At 30.5% G+C, this 12,057-nt stretch overlaps 1 protein-coding gene across 1 annotated transcript in view; it reads right to left on the bottom strand.

The window, feature by feature from the left end:
- Nucleotides 1-669: 669 nt before the first annotated feature.
- Nucleotides 670-12,057, bottom strand: part of LOC134277873 (uncharacterized) — a gene marked incomplete at its 5' end in the record, with an annotated part of 14,869 nt that continues 3,481 nt past the window's right edge. Inside the window, 9 exons of the mRNA XM_062760167.1 lie at nt 670-680; nt 1,114-1,293; nt 1,903-1,996; nt 4,874-5,162; nt 5,404-6,029; nt 8,621-8,718; nt 9,772-10,240; nt 10,688-10,758; nt 11,164-11,412. Of these exons, the coding sequence (XP_062616151.1) occupies nt 670-680; nt 1,114-1,293; nt 1,903-1,996; nt 4,874-5,162; nt 5,404-6,029; nt 8,621-8,718; nt 9,772-10,240; nt 10,688-10,758; nt 11,164-11,412 (2,087 nt within the window). The remainder of the gene's footprint in view (nt 681-1,113; nt 1,294-1,902; nt 1,997-4,873; nt 5,163-5,403; nt 6,030-8,620; nt 8,719-9,771; nt 10,241-10,687; nt 10,759-11,163; nt 11,413-12,057) is intronic.

The raw sequence follows: 12,057 nt of genomic DNA, 5'->3' as shown, positions 1-12,057 counted from the left end.
CGGCTATATAATTCATTGAACTCAAAACTGCAATAGGGTTCTTCTGTCTTCCATAGGGAGTTGCTATGCAAAATTTCATTCAAAAGCTCAAAGGGTTCTCAAGATATCGTGTGGAAATGAATATCATTTTGTTGTTGAATGACGGACGATTCCTAGTTTTATGACTTATGGTCGGATTGAATCAATTGTAAGTTATTCTCTTTTTCAAGGGAGGAAAATTAAATTAATTGAGTTTGCTATTTGAAACCACTTTTAAGATCTTTAAGTAAAAGATTATATTTTAAAATTCACGTTAAATTTGAGAGTGCATACATGCTTTTGTAAAAAAAATATTAATTAACAGAGACTTTATAATAGATAATGTTTCAAACAAGTTATTGGCATTTTTTGTTTCTTTGCCGTAACAAACTATTCGGATTTTTTTTTGTTTAAACAGAAAAATGAAATCCATATTTTCATAAATGACATTTTTTCTCTTTTTCCTGGATAAATAATGAAAATTAAGCATTTGCTTTATTTCCTGAAGTCATGATCAAACATATGTCATCATAGTTTATAGAAATATCTGTTCCCTTTTATAGTAAAATTCCCGAAAAAAACTGGTATGAACCTAATTATATATTTCTCCGTCATACTTTGATAGCAGTCATTATTTTTTTAATTAACTGGTTATTCAGTCCCTACAATACGATTGTTACCAAAAATTGCAGAGTAAATTCTTGATACTTTCAAATTCCCGTTCATAACTGATAAAGAAATGTTTAACAGTGGTCTTCACGTACATTTTAGGCAATTACTTTTATTTTCTGTTTGCTTTTTTGTTCTTCTTTTATTTTTCTATTGAAAAGGACAGTTATGGAATAAGGGATTCTTGTTCTTATACCTCAGAATGTGTTATATACTGTAAAATTATAACTTTTTTAGGGTAAAATTTTCTGGGTTCGAGAAAAAATTTTATTTTTTTCATTGTTAAAGGAGATACATTATGTAGTGCATTGTACATAATTGTTCTTAATCATAACAAAAATCTTTTAACAGACCATTATTTTTCATTGTCAAAAATATTTTAAGAAGCATAATTTTTATCATTAAAGAAAGAAAACCAATAAGTACCTTGAGGAGGGAAGAGAATCTCTAGTTGAGGTTGTTGGAATCGGAACTGTCCTCTTCTCATGTCTGTTTCATTGGCTTTCAGAGTCTTCTCTAACTCCTCTTTAGGGAGGAATTTATCGAAGCAGATTCTTACTGCATCAGTTCCAACTTGCAATAACTTTACTATCTTGGCTAAATTATCTATATAAATAAAGCCCAAGTATGTTAATTAATGACACTATAGTAAATATGAATACCATGTATGATTATAGTAAATGAAAGAAAAAAGAAATCATTTCAATCTTTCTCCAACATGTCGAATAAAAAAAATAAATAAAAGGGAATTTACTTAATCTTTTATGACGAGAAAAAGCATTTACCTTTCTCTCATAAAAACTTCTGATCAATAATCAGTAAACGATTGTTCTTAAAGCTTACTTTTGTATGTAATTGTTTGAGGTTGATTTTGTTTTATACATGCATTTCAATTTGTATACAGGATACACACGAAATAAAAGAAGGGTGTGGGTCTGTCAAGAGATTTACTTTTAATGGACTTATCTATAGGTCACTTCAAAGCAGTGCAAAGTTTAAACTTATTAATAAGTTTCCTTTTTTACAAATTTAATGGTAAGTCTGTCATTTTTAATGAGAATTTACATACATACCTTCGTGCATGACATAATTATATTCGTTGATTGGAAATATTAATATGTACATCAAAACTAGTCGTTAATATTGTATAACCTGTGCTATATTAAATCGAGGATAACGTGAAAAAGAATTTAATCTCAGATTTAGTTGAGGTACCTTTTGGATGTGATTCACTTGGTCCAACACTCTCTAACGGTGAACTATTAGGTATACCTTTAACTTCCGAGGGCTCAACTTCATCATGATATACCTTTAACATGAAAATAATGACATTAAAACTGTTGTGCTCATTATGAATGATCATATAAGATTTAATAATGCTACAAACAAAATTTCCTGAATGCAAAACAGTGAAACGATATGAAACAAACACTTGATAAACTCTCACATTATATAATTATGTATTTCTTGCAATACAAATGACTGTTTACGTGAAAACAATAAGTTATTAATTAAAATGCCCAACTGTTGGATTATTGCCCAAGATTTTCAGCTATTGTATTGACAAAAATACATATACTTGATGGCAAATCGGACAATTTTTAGTAACCGGTTACTCGCTCAATCTTCCGATCGAGTACCCGGTTACTCGGATGATTTATTCATTTTCATATATCATTTATCTCATCCTTTGCTCATCGGCATAATAAAACACAGATGTATTGTGAATGATCTTTACTTAAAAACTTCATTAAAGATACACGCGCATGCAAAAGAAAGAATTTTGATATATATGTAATTATAGTTTAAAAAAAATTAAATCAGAAGAAGAAAAATAGATAATTTTTGACCGCCGATATACGTAATGATCAAGGAGAATAATTGCTTAGAATTTTGAAGTCACAGCTGTACACGATGACTCCAATTCAAAATTACATTCCACAGGAATCGAATCAGCAGTTCTTTATAAATACTTCCAAGCTTTATATGTCTTTGGTGGCACCTTGTTAAATTTTTTAATAAGGTCATCATAATTCAGGTCTTCAAAACTTGTATAACCTGCTGACGATCAAAGCTATCAATTAACTGTTAAAAACAATCGAAACAAATCGTTCATATCAGTGAATCACTAGATCATTAATTCTAACGGTAAATAAAAGTAGAGAAATATTTACGTTTAGTCTCATAAAAAAAATATATTTTTAAAATTATTTACGAAATAAGATGCATTTTATCCGAGTAACCGAATAGCAGTTTTATTAACCGATACTCGCATCATTCGACGGTTAACCGGTTAACCGGGTACTTGTTGCCAACACTAATACTTACAAATCTATTAAATGCTAAAGAAATGAACACACTTTAAGAAAAATATCTAAAACGCTTACTAGTATTTAATCCAAAATGAACCAAACGTACATTGTTTTCTCTGCCCTCCCTACTCAATGTAGAAATTATGATTTGAACAAGTATAAATCTAAATTGCATAATTATTTTATATATTTCTCTAAAAGCTCTTTATAAACCAATGTGGATTATTTTTCTAATATCATCCAATTTCTTTATTTTAGTAAAGAAGAAGGTATGGTTTCCATACAAATTTTGCCCTGTGGTTTTCTAAAAAATGAAACTCGTGTAAAAGTTGAAAACTCATGCTTTTTAAATAATTGAAATTCAATGCAGAAAAATCATACAAGTCATTTTTCACACATGTGTTTTTATATGCTAATTATGACGTCATAAACATGTGCATTTTCCCGTATTTTCTTGAAAAGTTGCAGAAGACACCAATTTTCAATGGAATTTTCTTTCAGATGACATTGTCCACAGGCATCGCCCACAAAGATCTTGAGATATATGATTTGTTATTGAATTTTGCACAAAATATCAGAAAATTAACATGGGAGACGGCTGTGGACACTGTCTTCTACAGGAAAATTACTCTTGAAATGTGCCATTTTTAAGCTTTTTCTGTTGAAAATAGAGAAATGCTTCACATTTATGACGTCATATTTGCAGAATGGTTAACCTTCATGCCATATTCTTTCCTGATTTATCAGAGTCATTTATTTAACTAATATTCAAGCCAGTTTCAAAACTTTTTGATGTCATTACATTTTTAGGGCGCAATAAAGCTAAAACCATGCATACCTTCTTCTTATTTAAGGGACTTCGCTAAATCTAAGCCAGGAAGGACAACTCTTTAATTTATAAATTAATTCAAAAAGTCTCAAAATGAAGCTTAAAAATTTAAACTTTTCATGCAACAATTTTCATTATATACCTCCTGAGGTGCTTCAAGGCTCTTTAAATTTCTCAGAAAGGTCTAATAAAAAGTCGAAAATTTTACCCTGTATAAGTATTTTAAAATTACATATATCAAGAAATTGATGTTCATTTCAATCTAACCATAGATACCAATGTTTTAAAATATAATATGAAATTAGAAGTGATTGATGGTGCTCCACAATGACAGGATAATCTTTATAAACTTTGAATTTTAAAATGATCGAAGTAAATAAGAGAAATTAAAGTACATTATATGTGTAAAAATTGTGGAATTTCTTCAAAAGCCTGGATACCTATGATTTTAATTTTTAAAATGTGTTAATTGATCAAATTTGAATTGGAAAATGCATAGCAGGTGTTTTAATTCGCAATTCCAGAAATTATATTCAAGATTTATTAATTTTCTCTATATAATATGATTAACTTGAAAGATGAATTTTAAAGAGTTATTGTGGGTAAAAACACGTTACTTTGAAAATTCAGAGACATTTTTGTGAGCATTTTCAATTAGTCAATGCTTGATTTCAGAACCTGAGGATCGGAGTACCTTAAACAACTTGTATTTACTATCAATGAAGATCTTTCTCTTTTATTCTTTTTTTTTGTAAAAAAAATTCCTCTTTATTGAAAATTAAAATTGCAGTACTAATTTTTTTGTCCATTATTTGAAACACTAATTCTACAATCGATTTGAATGCTGCACTTTCTAAAAAGTTTATGATGTTTAATTGAATTGACTGAAGTCTCTGAAATACAGATATTACCCATGTAGCCAACTGAAGAACATATATTTACAAGAGTTAAGCCATGATCAATATCATAAATTTCTACAGTAACTAGATTTTCCAGTTTTTCTTTTTTATGATTTAGAACAACTATTACAATAAAATACATGTACCTGTACCCAATATTTCGTGATATTCTTTGAGTTGATTATGTGCTTTCTCCCTATTGGACAGGAAGGACACTGAAAAATTGCCTTTGTAAATTCTGATTCGTTGATCACAGAACTTTCTTGGCTATCACAGAATCCTGAAGCTTTGCATTTAAACCCAAACGTAAATCGAAAGTCAGTTTGGAAAGTTCTGGAAAGAACATTAAGCATACGGTCAATTTCTGCCTTAATTTCCTGGCATTTTGACATCTCAACTCTCCCTTCAATAACAAACACCTGTAACTGAATTTCCCTGGGAGTCATTCCAAGCAATATGTTTTGACCCTTAAACAAGAAAACAGCTGCTGTCTGGTATATACATAGTCTCCCTCTCTCTGTAACAATTTCCCAGGGAATTTGCAAGCATGTAGCTACAAGTTGATGAAAAATGCCAACAGGAAAGAACATCAAACACGTAGCAGAAAATGGATGAGGTAGGGCATGAAGAAAAGAGATTGTCAGGACATGGCATTTTGTTCATACAGGGAACATACCATTTTTTGTCATCCAATTTTGCTAATAACTGCTTCTCCAGAGCACTGACATTTGTTTTGTGTTCACTGAAAGCTATTCCCTTCATTTCCCAGATAGCTGTAAGCAAAGTGTCATTTAATTCTCCAGTTTGATCAAATTTTTTCCAGTCTGATGCAAACCTACATAAATCCTTTTCTGCATGATTTCTATCTGTTATTACATTTTTAAATAAATTTGCAAACCACTGCACATCAAGAATGATTACAACATTAAGAAGTTCTTGGTTGAAGTATAAAATTTCTCTGATGTCATGGAAAAACTGCAGCATAATATTAATGTCATTAACCGTTTCGAGCTTTATACCTGTTGGCAAGGCATCATTGAAAGCCAGCAGCATTTCTTTCATTATCCTCTGGGATTTCTTTTCCTGGAAGAATTTTTCAAACATGACCCATGAGAGTGGAAGTTTTTCTCCCCAGTGATTTAGATTTTGCACAACTTTAACGATAGAGAGCTTAATATTCTCAATGCTTTCATTGTCATGGAATCCAACTGCAAACTGTCTATCCTCATGGAGATGTCTGTGCAAGGTCTTGTCCTTCATTTCAAGAGTAGCCCATATTTCATGGAAAAAAGACATAATCTCCTGAAAATACACTTTAATAATAAATACTCAGTAATTCTTTTTATCATGTATCTGAATACTGTATACAGGGAAATTTTCGCCCCGGTTTTATTTTTCTCCAATTTTGCTCTCAAATTTTTTGCGACTTGAGTGCTGATCAGTCACAAGTATCGAGTAGTTTAAAATAATGAAAGAAAATGGTGGGGTCAGTGATGTTAATTTTAAAATATTTGTCAATATGTGATTTTCAGGCTAAAAATGGTGTAAATTTGACCCTGACTTCTTTCATATATTTTCATTTTTTGGGAAAGTTTGTCAAGGGAAGGTGTAAAACTTAGTCTAAAAATATCAATTAAGACCTATATTAAATATTTTTAGCAATATTAAAACGGAAAATATTCTCCAAGTAAAAGTATGTGAGGCTAAATTTCCATTACATTAAATTTTATAAATGTGCAGATTTGCAGAATTTTCTGCTAAATATCCTTCCACCAAAAGAAATAGTCCCTCATAAACCTTGCTTCTTTGTTGATTTTTGAGCAGTATCTAATTGAATGTTAAAAAATTTACTGTATTTTATATAAATATGTCATAAAAATTGAATTTTTTTTAGTAATTTTGAATATAATTTCTTAAACTTTTCTTAAAACCTGAGGAGTGACTAACCTTAAAATGATACCAAGACTGTTTGCAAATGCAAAAAGGCGAAAGATTTAACATAAAAAGAAAATAACAGAGTATACCGTATTAAGAAATTACAATAACTAATGATCAAGGATTACCCTTAATTTATCTAGCTATTTACGGACAATTTTGGGAAAAAACTTCACACTGTAAATTTCATATGTGAAGAGTATGCAGGCTTTAATTAATTTGCTATCCAACACACTGTCAGATCACACATGTTATCTTTAAGAGATACCAGTTTTTTTTATAAATAATTTTTTTAGATTGATTTATAATTAAATCAAAGTTAAAGCCATTAAAAAAAACACAAAATCTTTAAAAAAAGTATGTCATACAAATTTATAGAAATTAATTTTGAATTGATTTTTTTATAACAACAATCCTTGCATACAATACCAAAAACCTTGTTGATAAACAGCAGTTCCTGACTGGAAGTTAAGATCTGTTTGAAGTCACCTTTGAACTAATACGCTTTAATCGTGATATATAATAATGAAAGATTTCAATAAATTTACAGTGCAAAAAGTAGAAAAATTCATGAACTACATTATAAAAAGAATTAAAATATAATAATTTTTTTATATTAATATTTTATTTATTTACAGAATAAAGGAAAAATAGGGTTTAGTAACGAATGTATGGAACTTCTGCCTGTATCACTTTGTTGTGGACAAAAATTGTTATTTGTTCTTCACGAGTCTTCTGAAGCGAAAATTAATGATATTTATTGTCAACAAATAAAAAGGATTATTTTTGTGCCTAACTGTTTTTTCAACTTTTGAATTTTGATATCCAAAAAGACAAAGACTTTGGGGATATAATTTGACCAAAGTGATTAACAAAATTACACATCAAGCCAAAACAAATATTTTATTTTAGATCTATAAATTTTATAATTTTCATGACCATTTTAGGAAGTTTACTAAAATTTATAAGATCTTGATACCAAGAACCTGAGGGTTCCTTATTTAATGTTTGGAATGATTGGGGAAGATTTAACATAAAAACTTTACTCATTTACATCAGATGAGCCTTGGCAGTAAATTTTTATAAAATTCTTTCACTGACAGTTGTCAAGGATTACCATGCTTAAGGTTTTATTTAGCAAGAAATTCTTTGAAATTTGAAGAAAAAAGAATTTAGGGTCTGAAAATTTCAAGTTTAAGAATACTTCCCATTTATTAGTATAATTTGTTTAGTGGACATTTCAAAGTCGTGACCTTGAGTATTGATGAGAGTTATCCATTAATATTTTATAAAAAATTTAGCAGGTATTGTATACTTTATATTATAATATTTCATTGATCATTAAATCCAAGAAAATTGATATTCAAATTATTTGATTTTCTTTTTTGAAAAAACGCTTTTCCCCATAGACGTCAATGCAATCTTTGTTAATTACCTACTGCTTAATTTATGATCTTTTTGAAAATTTCTCGAAGGCAATCCTTTTACACTATAAAATGGTCTAATATTATATCAAAGTATTGTGTAGTAACGGATTTTAAGCTATACAGAATTCTTTCTTTGGGATTGAAATCCTTAAACTGTTGGAATAGCTTTTCAAATAAATTTTACGGAAAATTTTATTTTTAGTAGCCATGACATTTTCATTCATCAAAATAGAGATCAGAACTGTAGGAAAAGGAACTTTTTGCAAGAAAAATTCACAAAAACTTTGAGTTATCAAACAAACAAAATCGTATTTCAAAATCAAAAACCATTATATAGAATGATGTATGATGTATCTAAATCTACGTTTGTGCCAAGTTATATTGAAATCAGACCAAAACTGTGGGAGGACTAGTTTTTTCATATACATTTGAACAGAGAGTTCGACAAACACCGTACTAACACACAAGGTCACTTGGTCTCTGTAGGCTAGTAGCACGAGAAATATACTTGTAAAATGAAGAAACAAATACCTTTTCCGTTTTTTTCTCGCTATGTGTACCAATCAGCAGAACAGGGGCCATTTCATTGCTGTATTGGTGAATGGACTTCATCCAGAACTCAAGATAATCTGTAAATGAAATGAAGACAAAATCAAACAATTTGCTTATCACTATGTGTACTCATAATACCAGTACATGTATTAGTCTTATAAGATCATGGAGAGATTTATTGATTGTACGTTGCTTTACATTTTAATTGGGAAATTTTCACTCATAAAAACAACAGATTATTATGACAAAATGACTCGGGGACTCCAACCTCTACAGCCAATCTAAATGTACTAATATTTCATCATACCATAAAATAATCAAAAATCTAAAACAATCTAGTTAGTAAATAAGTTAATGTTACAATTAAAAAAACATTCTGCTCCACATATTGGATACATGAAATATATATTCTTGACTTTCATTTAATTATGTAGGACAATGTTTAAATGATTTCACTACATATATCAAAGTTTACTTTAAGTCAAACATTCAGTAAATTTGTGAAAAAAAGAAGACTTCAAACATTAAAATTGCAAAATTATTGTCTCTGACATCGGAACCAAGGAGAGGCAAGGCAGAGGCTAGGGAGAGATAAACAACATATAGGCATTGAAAAGTGGGGGTTACTCCCCCCCCCCTCCCATAATTAATTACACTTTACTGACAAAGACAAACAATATAAAGGCATTGAAAAGTGGAGGTTACCTTCTTTGTTAGTTGACCCCCCCATCCCCCCACACACAATTAAATATCCCCTTTATTATGCTTCCGATGCCAATGTTTGAATTAAGCTTAAGAGTATTTTAAGTTTTATTTCAACAACATTTTTAACAATGGAAACATTTTGAAAAAAAAAACAAAAAATGGTTCCAGACATATAGACAAACAAACATGGAGATAGAGACATTTTCCTCACACAAGCCCATGCAATTATCTTTAACCGTTAGATATCAATTCACTCAATAAAGAGACGACTATATATTAAACAGCAGTTAATAATTATGAAAGAGTCCTTCACTATCTTGATTTAAATCTGTATATGAAATAAGTAGAGTTTTAAATCACAGACTGCATTGCTTATGCTAAAGAAACTATGCAACCAAACCCAATGTAAGGCAATGGAAACAAACCTCTGTGTGTCCACTTTTCATAAATGGAGCCTCCCTGACAACACACTTCTTCTCCAACCTTATCATCGAAATTTTTCTCCATATTCAGCACCAGAATGAAGAATGCTCGTGGACTCAGAAAAACCTGGTGTGAGGCATAATATGAACATTGTCCTGCAAAGTCAGTCATTGTAATTTTCTTATCTGGGTATTCTGAAATGTTTTTTGAATCAATCTGCAAATTTCCTGAAATTCCTGGATTATTTGGGCCAACAATATCTTTGTTTTCCTTCGTAGCTTCTGCTAAATTTGAAGTTGATATGGCACCTTGTTGTGGAGAGAATGAGGTAGTTTTAATGTCGGTATCATCTCGTGATATCTGTCCACTGTTTGATGCATGAATGACATGACTCTCATCATCAGGTGTTTCCATCGTTTCCTGCGTTTCCTCATCATCAGCTACATTTTCCGAATGGTAATCAGGAACACTCTGGTGCAGATAATTTTTATCAAATTTAAGTTTAAAGCGTTGTTGTTGTTTTGAAGAATTTGCTGTAAATAAAAATGAGCACATTTTAAAGGCCTTCTTACTTCTTTGTCCCTGTAAATAGACCTCTAGTCTACTTTAAATACAAATGAAACTAAAAATATAATATAGATGAATTATAAGCACTTAACTCAAATAATGATATTCCGCAGATATCAATGAGTATGATCCATTTTTATTCAAGAAATAAGCTATCATTTTTAGAGTTTCATTGGGGTATTACATGAGGTCGTCATGTGATCAAACTTATAAATCAAGGGCGTTATAGTAGATTGGATTATGTACCGACTTCATGTCATAACCCAATAAAACTCTAAAAGTGATATTTTGTTTCTTATATTGATATTTTTACGCTTTTATTCATGTTACAAAGAAACTAAGATGACATACAGACCAACCAGCAGCAGCAAAGTAGTACCCCCTCCCTTCTTCGAGAGTGGGCATACAAATATCTGTCTCCTCTTGAATGAAAGTGGGGCCCGTTGTTTAACAAACTAAATCAAATTTGGTTGAAATTGATTCAGTGGTTCTGGAGAAGAAGATAAAATTGTGAAAAGTTTAATACAACGACATTGACAACAACATGGACAAATTTTAATCAGATAAGCTCATTTGAGCCTCCGGCTCAGGTGAGCTAAAAGTTTACATATACTACACAATGGCTGTAACATTAGCTCTTTGGGCTATTGGCTTGGAAGAACTTAATACGGTCTATTTGTTTAAATAGTATTTAGATTTTTTTTAATTGTACTCTGTAAATTAATATGACTCTAGTGAAATGATCCATGATCCACTTTGTTTCAATTTAAATTCCATCATACAATAGCAATTTATAACAAACATTGAACCCAGTCAATAAAGAATACCTTGGATGTTATCTGTTACATCAAAGACATCTGTGTGGATATCGACTCCCCGGGTTGAACTGATATTTTTCTTTATTTTCTCCAAGTCAATGCCCTTCAGTCTCTCTAACAATGTTGTTTTACCACTACCAGCACACCCTACTATCATCCCAGAGGCATGGTACATGGTTGTCTTCCCTTTCTTTAAATTCTCAATGAAGTTTGTCACTGATTTGTCTCCCCTTAAGATAATCTGCATCGGTATTCCAACTATAATGACAAAATGCTAGCAAAACAGAGCTTAGATGTAGATCTGTAGTGTTATGGTTTTATATATTTTTCTTTGATCAGAATGCTACATATCCCCTAATGCAAAATAGGTGCAATTTACGGCGCAATATCTTTTGTGCATTTTAGGGGAGAATTTCTACATTTTCCAGCATCATTAAATTAACTACCTTTCACTCCCTAGTTCTGTGCATATTATTTAACTAATCTGTATATATTATCTATCTACCTACCCTATTGCCTGTAGATACAGTTATTAATCGCTGGGAGGTGGATAAAATATGTATATTGGCTACAGAATGTGTCTAGAAATAGGAAATGAAAGTAGTTGATTGACCAATGCTAGAAAGTGGATAAATTCTCTCCAAAAGTATGCAAAAATATTGCCCCGTAAATTGCACCTTTTTGCATTACACATGTAGGGTATCTGTATGGTCAAAGACAAATATATAAAACCATAAAGCTAAACAGAGCTGTTACTAAATCAAACAATCATAACAATAGATTTCCAATTTACGAGACCTTAAATTCTGTATACAAATATGACACATAGAATTTTCAGTGATTTATTTATCCCCAATTAGTTTGTAAATTAAAAGGAGAAAAGGCAGTTAAGCAAATTTTCTT

Source organism: Saccostrea cucullata, unplaced genomic scaffold (assembly GCF_032062105.1).
Source record: "Saccostrea cucullata isolate Sc308-1 unplaced genomic scaffold, CSIRO_AGI_Scuc_v1 ctg7084, whole genome shotgun sequence".
In the NCBI taxonomy this organism is placed as follows: Eukaryota; Metazoa; Mollusca; class Bivalvia; order Ostreida; family Ostreidae; genus Saccostrea; species Saccostrea cuccullata.
The sequence above is the reverse complement of the archived record's forward strand: the minus strand, read 5'-3'. Positions and strand labels throughout refer to the sequence as shown.